Here is a 24,009-nt window from a genome sequence, read left to right as displayed (position 1 = left end):
AGGAGGCGAGGGCGGACATCGTCAAGGAGACAGGAAACAAAGTAGAGTATGACTCACTTCTCTAAAGAAAGAACAAGGGGCGGACAGTATAACTAATGGACTCTGGCTCTCCATTGAGGTATCATTAATCTGAATGCCTCGTGTCACTGCAGGAGATCTATGTCCACATCCTGGACCTCACCGAGACCAGGAAGGTCTGGGAGTTTGCTGAGGGTTTCAAGAGGAAGTACAAGACCCTCAATGTACTGGTGAGAGACATGAGCTACCTATGGAGTATTATAGGCTATCTAATCATATTTTCATTTTCTCTCTTAATGTTTCATAATTGGTCCATCTTCCATCTCTACCTCCACCGATTCTCTGCACTCAAATGTATCTCAAAAACAAATTTGTTTTACCGACACCTATCTTATTTTGATTTTTTTAACAGAGTTTTACCGGGTTTCAAGGGCCATGAAACTAATTCATCACCTACATATCCATGTAAACTTTCAATACAAGTAAGAAAAAGATATCAAATCTGTGTCAATCACAAAAATGTGATTGATTGGACATGTTTCTCTTTGAGAGCAGTGTTGGGCTCTCTCTTGGCTGAATATGCTATATTATATAATATATATATACTGTATATATATATATATATATTATAATATATATATATATCAGAGCTGTTATGCATTGTAATGCCTTGCAAATGATTGTGTCATTATGCTGTCATCTGTGTAGATCAACAATGCGGGCTGCATCATGAGTCAGAGGGATGTGAACGCAGAGGGTCTGGAGAAGAGCTTCGCCAGCAACGTCCTCGGTGAGTGGAAGGTCGGGGGTCAGAAGCTGAGAAACAGGAAACCGAGATGTACCAGAGATCTGGATAGATGATAATCTGATGATGATGATGATGATGATGATGATGAACGTGTTTTCTCATCTCTGTCCATTAGGGGTTTACATTCTCACCAAGAGTCTCATTGCCTTGCTGGAGAAGAGCCCAGAGCCCAGAGTGGTGCGTCTGAAATCCACAAACTGCTGTTTGTTGAGTCTGTGATTTGACATCCTATTTTAAGATCAGATTAGATTGAACTTGAATGAATCTGTGATTTGACATCCTATTTTAAGATCAGATTAGATTTCACTTGATATGATCCCTATGGGGGAAAATGGGTCATTACAGACACAGAAATAGTAACTTTAAACATGATGCAACTGACAATGACAACAAAAGAACACATTGAGGGGTGAGAACCACAGGGGCATTAGTCACATTTGAAACAACTTTTGCAGCAGAGCCACAACAACAAAAATGACCATACTTTGTCTTGACTTTGTTTATTAAAATTAATCTTTAATATGAAAACTTCATAAATATGTGGACAGCAATATGCTTAATGAGCAATATTTTGACATTTATTGAAAAAAATCTCTATCATTTTAACTGCACTTATACGCTTTTGGCCCCGAAGATTGGTTCAGAATTCGCATGTACAATTATGTCAGTATAAGAGCTCAGCTCATCAAGAGATTTAATTTGATATAACTCATCTTCACGCAAACACACCTCACACCTCAATATTAAAGCTATAACTTCCCCCCCTTTTGTATTGTATGAAATATGAATAAAAAGAATGAGATATACAGCATCCATCCCCCATCCATGTTCAGATCACAGTGTCATCAGGGGGGATGTTGGTGCAGAAGCTCCGGACAGGCAACCTGCAGATTGAGAGAGGCCGCTACGACGGCTCCATGGTCTACGCCCAGAACAAGGTAAGAGATAACCTACGACGGCTCCATGGTCTACGCCCAGAACAAGGTAAGAGATAACCTACGACGGCTCCATGGTCTACGCCCAGAACAAGGTAAGACATGACCTACGACGGCTCCATGGTCTACGCCCAGAACAAGGTAAGAGATAACCTACGATGGCTCCATGGTCTACGCCCAGAACAAGGTAAGAGATAACCTACGATGGCTCCATGGTCTACGCCCAGAACAAGGTAAGAGATAACCTACGACGGCTCCATGGTCTACGCCCAGAACAAGGTAAGAGATAACCTACGATGGCTCCAAGGTCTACGCCCAGAACAAGGTAAGAGATAACCTACGATGGCTCCATGGTCTACGCCCAGAACAAGGTAAGAGATAACCTACGACGGCTCCATGGTCTACGCCCAGAACAAGGTAAGACATGACCTACGACGGCTCCATGGTCTACACCCAGAACAAGGTAAGAGATAACCTATGACAGCTCCATGGTCTACGCCCAGAACAAGGTAAGACATGACCAGCCACCTGGAGATCATGCAGGGCCTACTACACATGATTCAAACAAAGATGCACAGGCCAAGACTGGGTGATCATCACCATAGACTGTGTTGTGAGTTTATTACTGTATGTATGTAATGTATAAATATCTGGTTTAAACTGGCTCATGTATAAATATCTGGTTTAAACTGGCCCATGTAAATATCTGGTTTAAACTGGCCCATGTATAAATATCTGGTTTAAACTGGCCCATGTAAATATCTGGTTTAAACTGGCTCATGTATAAATATCTGGTTTAAACTGGCCCATGTAAATATCTGGTTTAAACTGGCTCATGTATAAATATCTGGTTTAAACTGGCCCATGTATAAATATCTGGTTTAAACTGGCCCATGTATAAATATCTGGTTTAAACTGGCCCATGTATAAATATCTGGTTTAAACTGGCTCATGTATAAATATCTGGTTTAAACTGGTCCATGTAAATATCTGGTTTAAACTGGCTCATGTGTAAATATCTGGTTTAAACTGGCTCATGTATAAATATCTGGTTTAAACTGGCCCATGTAAATATCTGGTTTAAACTGGCTCATGTATAAATATCTGGTTTAAACTGGTCCATGTAAATATCTGGTTTAAACTGGCTCATGTGTAAATATCTGGTTTAAACTGGCTCATGTATAAATATCTGGTTTAAACTGGCCCATGTAAATATCTGGTTTAAACTGGCTCATGTATAAATATCTGGTTTAAACTGGCTCATGTATAAATATCTGGTTTAAACTGGCCCATGTAAATATCTGGTTTAAACTGGCTCATGTATAAATATCTGGTTTAAACTGGCTCATGTATAAATATCTGGTTTAAACTGGCTCATGTATAAATATCTGGTTTAAACTGGCCCTTGTAAATATCTGGTTTAAACTGGCCCATGTAAATATCTGGTTTAAACTGGCCCATGTATAAATATCTGGTTTAAACTGGCCCATGTAAATATCTGGTTTAAACTGGCCCATGTAAATATCTGGTTTAAACTGGCCCATGTACATTGCAGAGGCAGCAGGTGGTGATGACAGAGCAGTTGGCCAAGGCCCACACTAACATCCACTTCTCAGTCATGCATCCTGGCTGGGTGGACACTCCAGGTACCACACATGGACACACACACACACACACACACACACACACACACACACACACACACACACACACACACACACACACACACACACACACACACACACACACACACACACTTAATACCAATTGCTACCTCATTGTATTTTTGTGTAAGAGTTGCAAACTTCTTGTTATCTTTCTCTCTCTCTCTCTCAGGGGTGGCCACAGCCATGCCAGACTTCCACACCTCCATGAAGGAGAGCCTGAGGAGCCCGGAGCAGGGGGCTGACACTGTGGTGTGGCTGGCCATCTCCGAGGCTGCCACCACCAAGCCCAGCGGACACTTCTTCCAGGGTATGATGCAGCTTCAAACACCCCTTACCACTAGTGTCCTCTAGAGAGAGAGTGGCGTCAGCGGAGGACCAAAATGCGTGACTCATTAGCCAATGAACAGCCAGGAATGGGTCTCACGCTACTTTTGAATGCTAAAATAAAGCTGATAATGTACAATTTGATTCAAGAAAAAAAAAAATCAAAGTACATCACAAACTGTCCATTTTGCTGCAACTCAACAGTGCTGCTTAATCCAGGACTTTACTTCCTGGAACTCTTGAGAGTAAAAAACTGGTCCATTGGAGTGAATGGAGACTCTTCTATATACACGGCTCTGCTTACCACCTCCATCTCATGTCTTTATTCATTTCATTCTTACATACTTATGCATATCTATCTATCTATCTATCTATCTATCTATCTGTCTATATATATATATATATATATAGAGAGAGAGAGAGAGAGAGAGAGAGAGAGAGAAGAGAGAGAGAGAGAGAGAGAGAGAGAGAGAGAGAGAGAGAGAGACAGACAGACAGACAGACAGACAGACAGACAGAAAGAAAGAGAGAGACAGAGAAGATTGCTGGCTGAATACAGTGCTTGTCAGTCGTAGGTCAGATGAGGGGCATGGGGGACGGCTGTGTGTGTGTGTGTGTGTGTGTGTGTGTGTGTGTGTGTGTGTGTGTGTGTGTGTGTGTGTGTGTGTGTGTGTGTGTGTGTGTGTGTGTGTAGAGGATGATTGGCCTGTGTCCACTGCAGCTGGAGTGGGCTGCTCTTGGTGCCAGATACTACCAGAGTACAGTGCCTGTATGAACACACGCACACACACACACACACACACACACACACACACCACACACACACACACACACACACACACACACACACACAGACACCTCAAGTGACCTTACAGAGGGAGGTGCTATATGAAAGGCAGTCAGGATATATCACAATAAAGTTGTTAAACTTGTTTCCGTTGTGCTGCCTCAGCCAATAAGCCAGCATTATGCCAATTATTGTCTCAGGTGAATTATGTAAGGTTTACTTATTGTCATGGTGACACTGTCCAATGCTGATTGGAGTGTTATAAGTCGCATATACAGTACTTAAGTCACATGCCTTATGCAATTTTGTACCATAGCCTATGTGATCCAGACTGGAATATATATATATATATCTTCTATATCTATATCTATATCTTTTTTTTTAACTCAAAGCAGCTTAGACTAGAAAATATGGCCAATTTGGCACAACTCATATTACAAACTGTTGCGGTTCCGGGTGTTTTGCAGTGATTTGTTGTTGTGACGTCACGCTGATTCCTCATATTGGCTTATTAGGCCTATTTATCTTATTAAACTAAAGTGACTATATGCCCCGCCCCCTTGAGCCAATGTCAGTGGTTGACTTCATGCTAGTCTGCATACTGAAATGCTACGGAAATGAAATGTTGCTTGAAACTTTGACACATAAACTGTAGTGATGGCAAATCCACTCCAATCCTTCCAGTGTGTTTCGACCATCCTATTACTTTGATGGCAAATTAAATCCATCGCTGTTGAGTTTCTGTTTAGAAATGGAAAATGAGGTTATGTAAGGAGGTTATGGTAAGGGCTAAAGTTAGCCATTTATGGGTTCTGGGTGTGGTACTGTAGGTGGGCACATTTCATGTCACTGGGTTTCAGTGTTGCGTCAGGAGAGAAGAGGTCTGACTGCAGCCGTTGCTATTGGAAATAAGGGTTGAAGATTAATCCAGTGTTTACATTTGTTCACCCAGTCTCCAGCCTGGCCGGTTTGAACAGTAGCCTGAGGGGGTCGATGGGCGTCGTCCGGTTTGCACGTTTGGCTGGACTTTATTACCTTTTCCACCTGCACGGCACACAGAGAGCAGATGAGTGAGATGTGAGGTGTGGGTGTGGTGACGGCCATGTCAGGGTTAGACCGGTACCGCTAAATACTGAGCTGATATTGTCATTTTACACAGGGCTTTCAGGAGATGGAGCACATTGTCGAGTGGCCATATTGGAACTCTTCAGTTCTTTGCGGCTGTGAACAGTTGATTGGCTGTGAACAGTTGATTGGCTGTGAACAGTTGATTGGCTGTGAACAGTTGATTGGTCATGAACAGTTGATTGCATTTATAACAGAACAAGCACAAATTCGCAATATGCCACCACATGTGCAAATTTCCCAAATGCCTGCCATCCTGCATTTTGAAATTTGACCCTATTTTAGCCAATTTGCATGGACACACACACACACACACACACACACACACACACACACACCATGCCAAATTTCAGCCTCCTAGGGCTAAAACTGTACCTGCTGAAGGGTGGTGAACTTTTTGTGGACCAACCAACCAACCAACCAACCAAGTGACTTATAGAGGTGCTGGTCGCAGCTAAACATGAACACGAATGGACAATGCAAAACCATAATAACCTTTGTGTGTGTGTGTGTGCGTGTAGACCGGAAGTTGGTGTCCACGCACCTGCCCCTGGCCTGGACCCACAGCTCTCCTCTGGAGGAGCAGAAGTTCCTCTCGGAGCTGGAGGACCTGGCCAAGACCTTCCAGCCACACTGAGCCAGCAGCAGCAGGAACACCACACGCTAACATCAGCAGTTTACACTGAGCAAGGCTGGAGCTCCCAAAACATCAGAGGATCGTTAGTCCCATTAGAAACCAATGGACACAAATCATGGATGTGGGGCTAGTTTCCCCAAAACCTAACATTAACATCATGTGTCCGTTAGCTTCAAATGGGACAAATATGATTTTCTGTAAGCACTAAGATGTGTTTGGGAAAAGCAGCCCTGCAGTCACAGATTAAACTCTGGGATAATTCTGGGATTGGCAAAATTTGTAATGGTTTTATAACCATATATATTTTATAACCATATAACACACACGCACACACATATATATATATATACACACACACATTTGTAATGGTTTTATAACCATATATATTTTAGAACCATATAACATACATATATATATATATATATACACACACACAGACATATAACATATAATTTTATTTGTGAGGTCAGCTTTGTATGGACTACTACCCATGTGGCTTAAACCTTTAGTGTTTGATAGTGATGCTGCTTTGAGGGAGTTTATTTTGCTGAGAGCACGTTCAGATCCACCAACACACCGTGTCACTGTGACTTAATGAAAGCTGTCAATCAAATGGGAATCTGATTTGACCCAAGTCACTCACTCACACTCACACACACACACACCGCCAGCTATGGGTTCAATGTGATGCTAAGGATCCACTCCGACTTGTTTGTGTTGTCTCGATAACTTGGAAACGTGTCGCTTGTCACTGTTCTGTATTTAACAGCTCTGTGAATAACTTGTATTTTTGCTATTATTGTTGTGCACCTTAAAGTGCCTTAAACACACCACCACAAAGCAGAATCACTTGACATGTGCAATGAAATCCATGTATTTATCTATCTGCCTATAGCACCTTAGAAAAAACCTTACTAACTGAATATGACTTGGATTTGTTCTGTAAATGCATGCTTGAATAAATAAAATTACTGACTTATTTGACATTTTGAATGAGGAACTGTGTTACGTTTGTATTCAACTCTATTCTCCAATCAAGCCAACACAGTCAAAGTAACATGTCATAATATCTTTATTAAGCATCATTCTTTCCTCTCGGTGTCCTGCTCGAGGGCACAGGGAGACTAAAGTCAGTACTGTAGTGTCCACAAAAGTCATCTTGAAAAATACAATTATTTGAGATATACATTAACATCATCATATTGGAACAGCGAGTGTCTTTTACAAGCAGTTAGAAGAGGAATAAGTCAAACCCAACAACAGAAATCAACGGACAGTGTTGAGAGATATGGACACTAGTGTTGTGAAAAATGAGGTGTTTGCAGAGTCTGGATGCGGCCTGTGGTCAACAGGAGGACCATGGATCCTAAGGCCATGTTCACACTACAGGCAAATCCGATTTGCTGCTAAAGTCATTAGTCATTATTATCTTGATTGGTTTCCCAAATCTGATTTGGGAGTGTGTCCGCACTGCCACAAATCTGATTTGGGCAAGTGTTCAAGTCGGATCTGTGTGTCCAGACCTCCATATGCGGTTTGGGACAAGTGACACAAATCAGACTTGGAGCGTCCAGACTCATAAAACCAATCTGGATAGAATCATTAATAGGTCATTAAAGTTCACAAATCGGATTTGGCCTCCTAGTCTGAACATGGCCTATGTGTTTGATGCACTGATGCTGACCAAATGAAAGAAAGAGACATCAACCATTTACAACATGCCAACACTCTTCCTTCCTGTGTGACGGGCTGGCTACTTATTTCTTTACCCACTGCCACCAGTCTTTAACCCATCAACCAATAGCAGCTCTTCAATCTGCATACAAATAGCATGACTTTCCACTTTCAACTCACGTGCAGTTAACAGAGCTCAACAGTCACGTGACTTTTCGTGACGTTCCCCATTAATTTTCTCCATATAGACGTTTCGAAAAATCAACAAAAAATCATGGTCACTCACGATTCAGTAGGTCACAGGTTGGCTTGGTTCCAGCCTTAAAACTCGTTACATACGGATTTTTCAAAAAGTCTGTGGACAAAATGAATGGGGAACTTACTTCCGGGGCAATGACGTCACAAAAAAGTCACGTGACTGTTGAGCTCTATACAGCAATCTTTGGGCGTTCCAACACGAGGGTCACAGGTTCGTATCCACGTCTCGGGAAGCCGGATTGGGGGTGTTTGTCCTGGTCGCTGCACTAGCGCCTCCTCTGGTCGGTCGGGGTGGAAGGGAACTGGTGGGAATCTGTAGTAGCTACCGCTGAAGCTCCCCGTCAGGTGAAAATAATCGGCTGGCAAATGCGCATGTGTCGGAGGAAGCATGGTGCTAGTCTAGGCTCTCCCCCAGATCGGCAGGGGGTGGAGCAGCGACCGGGGCAGCATGGGGATAAATTGGCCAAGTATAATTGGGGAGAAAATGGGGAAAAATCAGAAAGAAAAACTAAAAATACACCAAACGTTCCAATTGCGTGCAGTGGATATGCCGCGCAGTTTTATGTTCAAATAGGCCACTGCCAACTAAAGGTGGGATTGACCCCAAATCATAACCCTTAACCAAGTTGTTTTACTTGCCTAAACATGACCAGGAAACCAGGGCGGTGTCCACCCAGACCGGCGTGAACGCAACGGTCTCCGGTCTCGGCGACTGCACGTAGAATGTGTGACTTTGCTATACACATGATGGCAGGTGTTGTGAAAGTGGAAACCTGTGTTATTTGTACGCTATGAGGTGAGACCGGTTTGCTCCCATAATCAGTCTTTGAGCAGAAAGGACTTTCATCACCAAAGGAAATGTCTTCTGAGTTAATGAAACTAGTAGGAGAGCTTTAAATTCTAGTCAACCAAAGTAGGAAAGGCTGGATCTGAATCCTGATTGTACTGCAGCATCGTCAAGAACCCTGTAAATACCTGATGAGCGCGTGTGACAGGAGGTTATACAATTTTATATTCAGGGTTAGACATCATAGATTGTTTGCCAATACTGACCACTGACTAAAAATTGATCAGCCAGTTAATGTCATTCACTTCTTGATATAATTATATAATGATGAAGTCCAGCCACTAAATATATCTGCAAAATGTCCAGTGAATATTTTTCTTTGCACATTTGTATTAATATTTATATAACTATCGGCAAACTTCAATTCCAAAATATTGGTATCGCCCTTCAAAAATCTATATCAGTCTAACCTTAATTATAATATGATGTGAAGTCAGTGTGTTGGGATAAGAACTTTGTGTGGAACAATCATGAACTCTGATACAACTTCCCACATCATCCAAACGTGGAACATTATACGACCTGGCAGGCGGCGCAAAACAACATGCTTGAGATTTGCGTGCGTTTCATATGAAAAATGGCTGCTCGACATGGTCCAGTCTGTGATTTCAAGGGAACAAAATGACTAGTCGATGGGCAGAAAGAAAGAAACAAACCATTTTACAGTGACAATACATAAAAACAGCGCTACAAATATAAATATACATGTACACTACGTGATCAAAAAACTGGAATGTGACTACATTTTGAAATCAGGAATTCTAACATTGTAACGCTCGTTTTCCTCCCCCGCTTACAATAAGGCAAGCGTTCATAAGGAGAACTGGGAGATCATTACCTATTTACAAGGACGCTACATGAATCCAATCGAGCCGTTTGTGAAGCATTCTCTGTCCGGAGGGGTGTGTGTGTGTGTGTGTGGGGGGAGGGGGGGGGGGGGGGGGGTCAGAACTTGAAAGACAATGCTTTTCACAACCACAAGAGGTGCAATTCAGTGCAGTGGTGAGAGCAGGGATGAGGAGTCCTTGGGAGACAGATGTGAAGGGAAAATAGTCGAGTTCAGAGTAGAGCGACAGTAGAGATACAGGATGGATGGAATGACAGAGAGACATGCGGAGATTTACAGCGTGATCGTTAGTCGGGAGAAAACTCTACGGAGGCTTTGCGAGTGCGTGAGAGTGTCTCTTCTCTTTAAGGCTTTTTGAAGAAAAACAGCACACCGCCTCCCATCGCCCAATTCAGCCACAAAACAGCTGGGAAACCACTTTGTGACACTCCAGCATTTTAGTGCTACAGAAACATTTTCTTTTCCGAGTACCTGCGCAGTACCTAAGTGCCTACAAATCTGGCAAGGCGTCAGACTCTTCGCTTTCACCATCAGCGCAGCGTGTGGTATATATATAATATATCTACACGAATAAAAGGACCTTTCAGATAACAAGGCGAGTTCTGCTGGGTTCAGCGAACACTTGACTAGTTGTTCGGGGGGGAAGTTGCGGAGGACAGAGCGAGTCTCTACGGCGACGGGTATTTGTCACAGCGCCTAGTGCTCAAAGTGACGCGAAAACCCCGCGTGGAGCGACACAAGCCGTCGCAAATAACGTGTTTCAGAGCACAGTGCTGCTGCTGTCGCTTTGTATCTGAGCGGGCCTTGAGGATTCCTAAAGAGAGCAATAAATACAGGATCTTAGGAGGCGTTGAGACTGGACTCGTCCGTTCTTTGTCGGTGGAGGCTCCAACCGTTACACGTTGGTTACTGGCCAGCGCTGGCGCGAAGAGCCCCGCCCAGTGCTAACTTACCGCCCAGTGCTAACTTACCGATGTAAAACCTCCTGAGTGATTTAAGGCCAACTAGTGAAAGAGAGAAAGAGAAAGTCAGAGAGAGACGCAGAAAGAAAAACAAGGAACAGAAGAGACCAAACGGATCTCTTTGAGTGGTTTTAAGCAGACTATCCTCAGCTACTCTACACATAATGTAATGCTAGACTATATACAGATGCTGTGGCTCTGTTTTTTTAAAGGAACAGCCCGCCCTAAAATCCAAAATACATATATACCCTCTCACCTGTAGTGTTATTTATCCATCTACCGGTATATCGTTTTGTGTTAGTAGCCTGGGTTTTGGAGATATCGGCCGCAGGGTTTCTGCCTTTTCTCCAATACAATGGAACTGGATGGCACTCGGCTTGTGGTGCTCAAAGTGCCAAAGAAATACATTTGATAAACTCAACAGCAACGTCTCTTTCCAGAAATCATGACCCCGTTACTCATGATAATCCACAGACCTTGTTATGAGCAGTTTCATGGAGGAACTATTTTCTTTTGACCGAACTACACCCGCTAGCTGCTAGCTAGTTCCTACATGAGACTGCAAAAGAAAATAGTTCCTACATGAAATTGCTCACAATAAAGTCTGTGCATTATCTTGAGTAACCAGGGTCATGATTTCTGGAAAGAGACATTGCTGTTGAGTTTTTCCAAATGTATTTTTTTGGCACTTTGAGCACCACAAGCCGAGTGCCATCCAGTTCCATTGTATTGGAGAAAAGGCAGAAACCCTGCGGCCGATATCTCCAAAACCCAGGCTACTAACACAAAACGATATAGATGGATAAATAACACTACAGGTGAGAGGGGATATATGTATTTTGGATTTTAGAGTGAGCTGTCCCTTTAATGTTACAATGACGGATTAATATGCAGTTAGTGGGCCACAGCGGGTCAGAGGCTTTTGCTTTTTTGAATGGCAGGTCATGTTACAGTGCAACGATAATAATTACGGTAATAATAATAGAAAATGACCTTTGCAAATCTGAAATATTGAATGTAAACATTAATATCAATATCATTCCTCCCATAAGAGAAAACATTATGATGCATGCATGCGTACGTACACACACACACACACACACACACAGACACACATTGTGCTTAGGATTCTCTTCTGCTTCAGATCAGAACTAGGAGTCACGCACACTTTCAAGACTGACGGTTAGTGAATTGAAAACAGGATTCATTATCAGCTACCAAGGGAAGGGCACACTCACACACACACATACATACATACACATACACACACACACACACACACACACGTGCATTCACCAAAAAGTACGCTTGGTTGCAGTTGGGCATCCAGGCGTGATGGGCAGATATACAGAGGGGTTTCCATGACAGTGGAAGAGTGGGCGGTGGGCGGAGGACAGGGAGCCTGTAGTGGGCGGGGCCAATCAGCGCGGAGAGAAGCCTGTTGCTAAGCTACAGCCAACCACCTGCGTCATGTCCCAGATCTGTGGAAAGGGACAGCCAATCACAGCGTTAGAACAGCTGCATCTCTGGATGATTCCGCATTATTGGAGAGAGCATCAACGGCAGCTATGGACAGAGTCAGTTACAGAACACTTTGTTGCTATGTGAATATTTTCACCACCTGACACTTCCAGGGTGTCAAGTATCATCGAGCTAGATTTAAGAGGTTTTTGTAAATGAATAGTCCCGCAAAAAGAAAATCTGGAATAAAACAATCTGGAATCAAAATAAATAAATCTGGAATTCATTTGCATTTTTGGGTGAACCAAGAAACCACATGGTCAGTGTGATTTAGCCTGATAAGACAGGTGCATAAGACATAAAACACAACATAGATGAAATGTCTTCTAAGGGCCTGTGTCCACCTAGCGTCTTTTCATCAGCTCCGGCGTCTATTTTCAGTTGTTTCCAATGGGGGGAGAGCGTATGCGGGCGCACACGGACGTCTAGAGAAAGTACGCAGCGCCCAGCGTCTATTTTCAGAGCGCTCTGGCATTTTTGTGCGCCCGACTCCCAGCGCTTCCAGCTGAAAACATTTAAACTTTTCAGAAAGACGCTGGTGTCGGGTGCTCCTTTTCTGGCAACTAATCATATGGAGAAACTATCGCAACAGAGACAGAAAGGCTCAATTGTGGGAGCAGATTGGCTAAACACTTAATATTTCTGGTGAGTGTTGAGCTAAATCACTGTATGCGTGTTGTTTGCTAATGTTAGCTGTCAGCTATCAAGCTAGCTACCGCACTGAACTAACGTTAGTTTCAGACTGCTTCCTTGTTATATTGTGCGCTGAGATCAGCGCTCCCCAGCGTACTTCCAGCGTTTAATGGTCGGAAAAAGACGCTAGATGGACACAGGCCCTAAGAGAGCTTTTTCAGGACAGCCTGACATAACGTTCAGTGTATTTGACTGAATGAATGATCAGGACTTAGTGAGTTGGTGCTCACCTTGACGATGCGGTCGCTGCCACAGGTGACCATCAGACCTCTGGCCGGGTCCATGTCCATGTGGGCCACGTTGTGTTTCCCCTCGTGGAACGTCGCCAAGGGTGTCCGACTGCATCACACACACACACACACACACACACACACACGCACACGTGTACACAAAATGACATCATTTCATCAGTGCTGCACTCACTATTTACAGTGACAAAGAGAGTATAATGCAACAAAAAAAAAGACAGGAATATTAAAAAGAAAAAGAAAAGAAGCGACCAATCAGTGAGAAGCTTTTTTACTCACTCTTCTTCTTTGATGGTGTCGAAGCAGGCGTCACACACCCTCACCGGGAACTCGAAGCCCATGATGGGGTAGGTGGAGCGTTTAGAACTACATTTCCCACACACAGCCTGGCCGCACTTCCTGCAGTGATGCTGCACACAGGAGACACACCCATACATTAGCCTGACAATGCAGTGAGGGACAATAAGGTGCATTGTGTGCTATTGAAACAATCTATAATTCATATTCCTATCCATTAATATGAATCGGAGGTTCGTTTTGTGGAATGACATTTTTTAACTGGGATATTGTTGTTGTTGATCCTCTATGTTATAGCCTATTTCAATCATGTGTGTATGACCATTATAATACAATGGTCAATGCATAAATAGATCAAATGAATAGATAAACACAATAAATTCACTTGGTCCTCAAACTGTAATAATAATGGGCTAATTAATTACTGTAAATTGAATACTACCCAGTATTATTTTTTTTCTGATTTCCCCCCCATTCTGTCCCCAATTGTACTTGGCCAATTTCTCCCTGCTGCCCTGGTCGCTGCTCCACCCTCTGCTGATCTGGGGAGAGCCGTAGACTAGCACCATGCTTCCTCCGACACATGCGCAGTTGCCAGCCGCTTCTTTTCACCTGACAGCGGGGAGCTTCACCGGCAGGACGTGGGAGGATCACGCTATTCCCACCAGTTCCCTTCCGCCCCGAACAGGCGCCCCCGGCCGACCAGAGGAGGCGCTAGTGCAGCGACCAGGACACATACCGGTGAGCACCTGTGGTCGCAGTTTTTGTGGTGTGTCCCGGTGTGGTGAAGCAGGTGCACGAGAAGAGAGGGCACGCACAAAACCTTCTTCTCATTTGTCAGCATCATCTCATCTGATCATTCCAACACACTTGATACTTTCACAATGACGTGACCTTGGACTATTAGACCCTCCTACCTGTCTGAGCCCCATGGTCTTAGTGTCCCACATCTGCTTGATGTTCCAGAAGAAAGGCTGCTCGCACTTCTGACACGAGTCGCTGTCTAACCACTGTGGAGCCTGTGGCAGAGAAACACACAGTTCAAGGCCTCTGACACACACACAGGCAACAATGAAGCCATGGAGATGAGAAAAGGCACTTTTCTCTCTATTCAATGAGTAGTCATGTTCTACCACCACAGTTTGAAAATGGCTGATTCTAAAGGCAAGGTGAAATTAAAAGAACAGCACAATATAGCCACATTTCCAAGCCAAGCTCAGATAGATTTGTTTTTAATATATATATATATATACAGTATATATATATATATATATATATATATATATATATATATATATATATATATATATATATATATATATAAAATACATACGTATATAGAGAGATAACTATTAGGACATTTTTGTTTTACCCCCGGCAGGTCGCACTAAAACCATAACCGAAACCAAAACGGGGACAGATTTAGAAGTAGAACTTGTCATTTGTCCCATATTATAATATAACCCACTGACATCCACACTGATGTTAGCTAGTCCTCGTCAGCACCACTGAAGGCAGCAGTGCCCTTCGCCATGATCTCCAAGCGTTTGCTTTTGTCTGCACCTGGCTCTCTGCATATTACCAACACCATGATCTCCAAACGTTTGCTTTTGTCTGCACCTGGCTCTCTGCATATTACCAACACCATGATCTCCAAGCGTTTGCTTTTGTCTGCACCTGGCTCTCTGCATATTACCAACACCATGATCTCCAAACGTTTGCTTTTGTCTGCACCTGGCTCTCTGCATATTACCAACACCATGATCTCCAAGCGTTTGCTTTTGTCTGCACCTGGCTCTCTGCATATTACCAACACCATGATCTCCAAACATTTGCTTTTGTCTGCACCTGGCTCTCTGCATATGACCAACACCATGATCTCCAAGCGTTTGCTTTTGTCTGCACCTGGCTCTCTGCATATTACCAACACCATGATCTCCAAACGTTTGCTTCTGTCTGCACCTGGCTCTCTGCATATTACCAACACCATGATCTCCAAGCGTTTGCTTTTGTCTGCACCTGGCTCTCTGCATATGACCAACACCATGATCTCCAAGCGTTTGCTTTTGTCTGCACCTGGCTCTCTGCATATGACCAACACCATGATCTCCAAGCGTTTGCTTTTGTCTGCACCTGGCTCTCTGCATATTACCAACACCATGATCTCCAAACGTTTGCTTTTGTCTGCACCTGGCTCTCTGCATATTACCAACACCATGATCTCCAAACGTTTGCTTTTGTCTGCACCTGGCTCTCTGCATATTACCAACACCATGATCTCCAAACGTTTGCTTTTGTCTGCACCTGGCTCTCTGCATATTACCAACACCATGATCTCCAAGCGTTTGCTTTTGTCTGCACCTGGCTCTCTGCATATTACCAACACCATGATCTCCAAGCGTTTGCTTTTGTCTGCACCTGGCTCTCTGCATATTACCAACACCATGATCTCCAAGCGTTTGCTTTTGTCTGCACCTGGCTCTCTGGATATTACCAACACCATGATCTCCAAACGTTTGCTTTTGTCTGCACCTGGCTCTCTGCATATTACCAACACCATGATCTCCAAGCGTTTGCTTTTGTCTGCACCTGGCTCTCTGCATATTACCAACACCATGATCTCCAAACGTTTGCTTTTGTCTGCACCTGGCTCTCTGCATATTACCAACACCATGATCTCCAAGCGTTTGCTTTTGTCTGCACCTGGCTCTCTGCATATTACCAACACCATGATCTCCAAACATTTGCTTTTGTCTGCACCTGGCTCTCTGCATATGACCAACACCATGATCTCCAAGCGTTTGCTTTTGTCTGCACCTGGCTCTCTGCATATTACCAACACCATGATCTCCAAACGTTTGCTTCTGTCTGCACCTGGCTCTCTGCATATTACCAACACCATGATCTCCAAGCGTTTGCTTTTGTCTGCACCTGGCTCTCTGCATATGACCAACACCATGATCTCCAAGCGTTTGCTTTTGTCTGCACCTGGCTCTCTGCATATGACCAACACCATGATCTCCAAGCGTTTGCTTTTGTCTGCACCTGGCTCTCTGCATATTACCAACACCATGATCTCCAAACGTTTGCTTTTGTCTGCACCTGGCTCTCTGCATATTACCAACACCATGATCTCCAAACGTTTGCTTTTGTCTGCACCTGGCTCTCTGCATATTACCAACACCATGATCTCCAAACGTTTGCTTTTGTCTGCACCTGGCTCTCTGCATATTACCAACACCATGATCTCCAAGCGTTTGCTTTTGTCTGCACCTGGCTCTCTGCATATTACCAACACCATGATCTCCAAGCGTTTGCTTTTGTCTGCACCTGGCTCTCTGCATATTACCAACACCATGATCTCCAAGCGTTTGCTTTTGTCTGCACCTGGCTCTCTGCATATTACCAACACCATGATCTCCAAACGTTTGCTTTTGTCTGCACCTGGCTCTCTGCATATTACCAACACCATGATCTCCAAGCGTTTGCTTTTGTCTGCACCTGGCTCTCTGCATATTACCAACACCATGATCTCCAAACGTTTGCTTTTGTCTGCACCTGGCTCTCTGCATATTACCAACACCATGATCTCCAAGCGTTTGCTTTTGTCTGCACCTGGCTCTCTGCATATTACCAACACCATGATCTCCAAACGTTTGCTTTTGTCTGCACCTGGCTCTCTGCATATTACCAACACCATGATCTCCAAGCGTTTGCTTTTGTCTGCACCTGGCTCTCTGCATATTACCAACACCATGATCTCCAAACGTTTGCTTTTGTCTGCACCTGGCTCTCTGCATATTACCAACACCATGATCTCCAAGCGTTTGCTTTTGTCTGCACCTGGCTCTCTGCATATTACCAACACCATGATCTCCAAACGTTTGCTTTTGTCTGCACCTGGCTCTCTGCATATTACCAACACCATGATCTCCAAGCGTTTGCTTTTGTCTGCACCTGGCTCTCTGCATATTACCAACACCATGATCTCCAAACGTTTGCTTTTGTCTGCACCTGGCTCTCTGCATATGACCAACACCATGATCTCCAAGCGTTTGCTTTTGTCTGCACCTGGCTCTCTGCATATTACCAACACCATGATCTCCAAACGTTTGCTTCTGTCTGCACCTGGCTCTCTGCATATTACCAACACCATGATCTCCAAGCGTTTGCTTTTGTCTGCACCTGGCTCTCTGCATATGACCAACACCATGATCTCCAAGCGTTTGCTTTTGTCTGCACCTGGCTCTCTGCATATGACCAACACCATGATCTCCAAGCGTTTGCTTTTGTCTGCACCTGGCTCTCTGCATATTACCAACACCATGATCTCCAAGCGTTTGCTTTTGTCTGCACCTGGCTCTCTGCATATTACCAACACCATGATCTCCAAACGTTTGCTTTTGTCTGCACCTGGCTCTCTGCATATTACCAACACCATGACCTCCAAGCGTTTGCTTTTGTCTGCACCTGGCTCTCTGCATATTACCAACACCATGATCTCCAAACGTTTGCTTTTGTCTGCACCTGGCTCTCTGCATATTACCAACACCATGATCTCCAAACGTTTGCTTTTGTCTGCACCTGGCTCTCTGCATATGACCAACACCATGATCTCCAAGCGTTTGCTTTTGTCTGCGCCTGGCTCTCTGCATATGACCAACACGTCATCTCACTCTGTTTTCAGCAGCGAAGGGCAGTAGTGACTCAGCTCCTTGGTGTCCATAGAAACACACCGGAGCTTCACCTACATGTAAATTAAATCTGCGCACATTGCCTGATGCTTTGATCATCATGTATGTATTACATTATGCCATATGGCAGACATTTGATCAAAAAGCAGTTGTACAAGCCTATACATTGATTTTTTAAAGCATGCGTGACCCCAGGGAGTATCACCCGAACATACATACACACATACAAATCAAAATCAAATCAAATAAACATACATACATGAAATTATTTATTTCCTCCGACAACATTCAAAATGTTTGCAAATGATTTGGCGGCCCACTTGCAGTACCTTCGTGGCCCACAGGTTGAGAATGGCCGATGTAGCGTAAAGATACACACCTCTTCTCTGGTTGTATCCATGTTCCACACTGTGATGGCTCCGTCGGCTGAGCAGGACATCAGCTGCCTGGTCAGCTGCAGGTAGCGCACCGCCTGGACGCGCTCGCTGGGGGGGGTCAATGAACAGTAAACAGTTAATAACATCATCACTTTACAAAGTTTATAAAACGCTTTAACAACCAAGCCAACATGCTCATAAAATGAATGAAACCTAGTAAAAACAAGAAGCACACCCACAGGATACTACAATGCCCCTTACTGGCTTTCAAATGGTATGTAGATTCAAGATTCAATAAATGTATTGGGGCAACTAATATGTGTAATTATTCTCAGTTTTGGAAACTACCTACTGTACCTACCTACCTACCTCCCTACAGTATATGGAACAATGGAAATAGCTGTCGACTTCAGGAAAAACCCAAAAACAAAGCCCCGGTCCATATCTCAGACCAGCCCATAACCATCACAGAGTCCTTCAAGTTCCTTGGCACCTACATCAATAACACACTCAAATGGACAATCAACACCACCCACATCATCAAAAAGGCCCAACAAAGACTATACTTCCTCAGACAACTGAAAAAATATCACGTCAAAAAACAGCTACTGGTCCACTTCTACACAGCCATCATCCAAAGCATCCTCACACCCTCTCTCACTGTCTGGTACGGGAACTCAAACACCCACACCAAAAAGAAACTGGACCGGATCGTCACCAAGGCCTCCAAAATCATCGGCCGTGACGTCCCCCCAATCAGCTCACTATTCACTACACGCACCTCCAACCGGACAGCCAAAATCATCAGAGACCCCTCCCATCCAGCTCACCACCTCTTCCAACACGCTACAGGGCCATATCCACCAAAACCACCCGGTTTAGAAAACAGCTTCTTCCCAACAGAAATCAGAACTCTAAACTCCCCCTGCTAGCCCCTCCCCCCCCCCCCCCAACCTGGACTTTGACTTTTCTCTGCTGCTGTATGTTTCTCTGTGCGTGCTGTAATGTTTATGGTGTTGTGTCTGTTTGTCTAGTACTTCTTGCACTGAAGCTGAGCTACCAAGCTGTACCTAACAATTACCACCAACATTGTTGTGTGGCATTAATAAAGTATCTTGTATCTTGTATATTATACATTATCATTTAGCACACATTTTCAAACAAGTAACCCATCATCTCTGTATGGTTTGAATGACTGCAGGGTTTTTGGAAATGAATTTTGCATAGTGCTTTGGCAATATTGCCTCTAATAAACTGGCATGCCAATAAAGTCCTTGAATTACTCTATCACATAAAAGCAGGTCTATAAAAATCTGTTTTAATATGTGATTTCAAAGAGAGGAGGAGGGAAGGAGAGAGGAGGAGCGACACCAGGAGAGACACAGGACTGAACAGAGATGAGAGGAGTCTGTGAAAACAGGAGTTGGGGCGCGTCAAAGAGTTGCAACATGATGAGAGTGCAACAGCATCTCCAGAGGCTGGGTCTGGGTCTGTCCATCAGTGTGCATGGCTTGAGCTGTAACAGGGCAGAGGGAGCCCAGCAGTGTGCATGGCTTGAGCTGATGGTTCCTGTAACAGGGCAGAGGGAGCCCAGCAGTGTGCATGGCTTGAGCTGATGGTTCCTGTAACAGGGCAGAGGGAGCCCAGCAGCTGGTGAAATATGTATGAAGATGGAAGAGTAGAGATGAAAAACAGAGAGGTGATCCCTCTGGACAGCTGTTACTGACACTACTGAGACCTGCTTCTGACGAGAGAGAGAGAGAGAGAGAGAGAGAGAGAGAGAGAGAGAGAATAGAGAGAGAGAGAGAGAGAGAGAGAGAGAGAGAGAGAAGAGAATAGAGAGAGAGAGAGAGAGAGAGAGAGAGAGAATAGAGAGAGAGAGAGAGAGAGAATAGAGAGAGAGAGAGAGAGAGAGAGAATAGAGAGAGAGAGAGAGAGAGAATAGAGAGAGAGAGAACCGTATTGCCTGTATTTTCTCTATGAGAAATCTATAGTAGAGATAGTATATAGTAGATCCAAGGTAGGGCCAATAGACACTGGGCTTATGGTCAATTCTTAATGTGAATATTAATATTTTTTAATAATGCACCAGGTTAGAGGGTTCCTTGTACAATTTACAGCATTAGTTCTTTGAGAATCTCTTCCATTATCAAAGCAAAACTGGTATTGTAACTAAAATATCGATATCGAATCGTATCGTATCGGAAATCGTATCGACTTGGGACCTTGTGTATCGGAGTCGTATCGTATCGGGAAGTCAGTGGCGATACCCAGTGCAGCTTTTTATGAGCTGGTTGTGATTACATTAACTATTGATTTATTCTTCCTATATATAATTTATTCTCACACCTTTTCATAACAGCCACTCTTCTGCCCTTACTTGTTGAGCCACCCGACCCGCCAGTACAGACACAAAGGACAGCGCGCCGACACACACACACACGCACACGCACACGCACACACACACACGCACGCACGCACACACACACACACACACACACACACACACACACACACACACACACACACACACACACACACACACACACACACACACACACACAAGGCATCAGGACTCACTGGTGGCCCTGCAGCAGTAGCGTTCGTCCCTTGCGCCCCCCGATGTCCCACATGATGACGCTGTGGTCCGAGGCCCCCGAGAACAGCAGCCTCTGGATGGGGTCCCACCACAGAGACGCTATGCTGCCTGGAGGGGACAGACAGACAGGGACACAGAAGGGAAGCGGATAGTTGAACACTTGCTACATGTCTCATACCTGTTGCAAGAGGCTGTTACTAGTGGAGGGGCTGCTATGTCCCAACCCGCTGGCTCCACCCTGTGGCTGCTGGGGGAACTACATAAGCATTTCTCTAATTGTGATGAGAGCCAAACAAATTAAGTGAAATGTTCGTATTTTGTCCTCATTGACTTGGAAAATTTGAGATGTGCTACCTTTTCATATTTTTGGGAACATGTTTTGGATATAGCAGTCCACTGAGAAGCTCATTGTTGAACCACAACCTCCAAGCCACACCCACTTTTTCTACCTCCCCAGTCATGTTGATTGAAATCTATTGGAAAAGGCAAGACACTGTGGGAGAGATGATCAAAGCTCTTGAAGTCAGACCACAGTCACATGATCAATAATGGCCGGTGGTGGTGGGGCTTTGGGCTTTGGTGAGTCATTGGGCTGGCTGGAACTGAGGCTAAAAAAAAGAAGTGTGTTTCCAACAGCTGGCCTGAAGTGGAGAACATCATAATAATAATCTGAACATGATGTCAGAATCAGAAAACTAAACAGAAAATAAAGTGGAAAGACTTTCACAAATTGACGAGTTTTGAGGAAGTTGTTAATTTGTGACAGCTACTTCTGCCCATGATTTTCTCGCGGGCTGGAAAGCGCGATGTGGAGTGTGCAGGTACAGAGAGGAGTGATGTGGAGTGTGCAGGTACTACAGAGAGGAGTGAGCTATCTCCTTCCAGACTGACTGTCCTGCAGCAACAGTGCCGTGGAGAAACGTCACATGGTCAGATGATGAGACATCCCACACCCTGTTCTCATCATGAAGACGAGCTCATGGGGTGATGCGTGACAAAAGAAGCCCACAGGGAAGTGCTTGTTTCCCACGGTGAAGAAGAGTTCTACGGGATCTGGTGTGGTGTGGAGCGTTTTTCCTGGAATTGTCTCGAAACCCTGAAACACTCAGAGGGTGAGGGGAAATGCTAACAACACAAAGTGAGAAAGACTGAGTGAGACGTCAGGTTCAGCCCATGACGACGCGTTTCTCTCCTGTTGGGAGGATACGGATACCTTCTTCTTCTCCCATCTAAACGGGCATGAAGGTGGTCAGTGAACGCTTTGACGAGCATGAAAACGATGTGCGCCACATACCACAGCCGTCGCAGGCAGCTGATATATCTCAACCTAATCGAGAACTTAACGGACGTTCTAGAGTGGTGCATGACAGCATTTTCCATCAGCTTCATCCAAACACCAAATAACAGAATTTCTTATGGTGGTGATCACATGATCATCATGACACACATGATCCCTCCAATAAAGCTGTAGACACTTAAAATACGTGTCAACACACATGAGGCTGCTTCCCCCTTTTTTGTTGCAGTTACTGATAGATCTCCTCAGGGTGTCTTTCAGACGCAGGGTTCCCACACTTTGTTAAACATCCAATTCAAGGACTTTCCAGGTTCAATTCCCTCAAAAGTTCAAGGACCCAACATAGAAGTTTTATATTTAGAACTAGCAGGCTTGACTGACAACAATTAGAGGCTTGAATTTGAAACACTTTTAAGACCTTGATTTTTTTTCTTCTTCTCAAATTGTATTGTATTGTATTCATTGTATGGAGAGCAGAGAGAGCTTTTGAATGTTGAACAAGGCCAGTTAATCAGGTGCAGAGGTGCAGTTTCACAGTACGTACGTACGCAGGCAGGCAGGCAGGCAGGGAACCATGTGTACAACAAGTTCACTACAACAATTTTGAAAAAAAAAAAGAAAAGAAATCCCCCTGATTTTTTTTTATCCAGAATGCAACTCTGGCAAGTTATCAGATATCTGCACTGATTGCAAAGGGTGGACGAGCTTTTTCATGTGGTGACTTAGTGAAACAGTGTCTGAATGTGGCTGCGGATACTGTGTTCACTCCTGAGATTGCATCCCTGCAAATTGTCATGGCAAATTGTTTACAAAAGATGGACAATAAAGCTGATTTTCAAAGTACCTTGAGGATTTTTCAAGTTGTGAATTAAGTCAAATTTCTCTCTTGATTACAAAGGTGGAGAATACAACTGTTTTTAACTGGGTGTTTACTGATTAAATGTTTAAGCTCCCCACAAATGCAGATGTTTTTTTTTAATATATATAACCAATTGCAAATTATTACAATTACCAAACAGATAAAAAGTAGATTATTATATTGAAATGTTATTTTAGATTTAGAATGTTAATTTTCTATAAAACACAATACATTTTAATGTAATTCTACAACGTTTATTTTTGGCCCTCGGCCCTCCACCCAGATTGAGTTTTGGCCCTTCATGGGAAAGAATTTGGGCACCCCTGATGATAAAGAGCTGGTATGTGGGAGTATGTTTCTGCCTGTTTGACTCAGCTACACTTTGCTGTTGTTGCTACAGTGGGAGGAGCTCCTGCAGCCAGCTGTTGTGGAAACAAAGTGGGTGTCATGTGACCTACTTTGTCAAATCGTGGGCTCAAAACGTTCCTCAGGCGGCGCCTTCTCTACAACAAAGTGGAGCAGCAGTGTGTGAGCG

The 24,009-nt window shown here is 44.0% G+C and overlaps 2 protein-coding genes across 3 annotated transcripts in view; one reads left to right on the top strand and one right to left on the bottom strand.

The window, feature by feature from the left end:
- The window catches only part of dhrs12la (dehydrogenase/reductase 12-like a), a gene marked incomplete at both ends in the record, with an annotated part of 11,187 nt that extends 4,886 nt beyond the window's left edge, over positions 1-6,301 (top strand). Inside the window, 8 exons of the mRNA XM_083636885.1 lie at positions 1-41; positions 153-248; positions 727-808; positions 942-1,003; positions 1,660-1,764; positions 3,317-3,407; positions 3,598-3,735; positions 6,186-6,301. The exon at positions 1-41 is cut by the window's left edge and continues 42 nt beyond it. Coding sequence (XP_083493011.1) covers positions 1-41; positions 153-248; positions 727-808; positions 942-1,003; positions 1,660-1,764; positions 3,317-3,407; positions 3,598-3,735; positions 6,186-6,301 — 731 coding nt within the window. The remainder of the gene's footprint in view (positions 42-152; positions 249-726; positions 809-941; positions 1,004-1,659; positions 1,765-3,316; positions 3,408-3,597; positions 3,736-6,185) is intronic.
- Positions 1-24,009, bottom strand: part of wdfy1 (WD repeat and FYVE domain containing 1) — a gene marked incomplete at its 5' end in the record, with an annotated part of 54,972 nt that overhangs the window by 15,620 nt on the left and 15,343 nt on the right. The window contains 6 exons of one of the 2 annotated variants that reach the window (XM_083636879.1): positions 11,999-12,370; positions 13,334-13,442; positions 13,631-13,761; positions 14,566-14,667; positions 18,722-18,827; positions 21,300-21,426. In XM_083636879.1, coding sequence (XP_083493005.1) covers positions 12,311-12,370; positions 13,334-13,442; positions 13,631-13,761; positions 14,566-14,667; positions 18,722-18,827; positions 21,300-21,426 — 635 coding nt within the window. In that variant the 3' untranslated portion in view covers positions 11,999-12,310. Of the gene's footprint in view, positions 1-11,998; positions 12,371-13,333; positions 13,443-13,630; positions 13,762-14,565; positions 14,668-18,721; positions 18,828-21,299; positions 21,427-24,009 lie in introns of those variants that run through there. The other variant, XM_083636881.1, reaches the window with a different exon arrangement.

This window comes from Poromitra crassiceps (genome assembly GCF_964638095.1).
Source record: "Poromitra crassiceps genome assembly, chromosome: 5".
NCBI lineage: Eukaryota > Metazoa > Chordata > Actinopteri > Beryciformes > Melamphaidae > Poromitra > Poromitra crassiceps.
The sequence above is the reverse complement of the archived record's forward strand: the minus strand, read 5'-3'. Positions and strand labels throughout refer to the sequence as shown.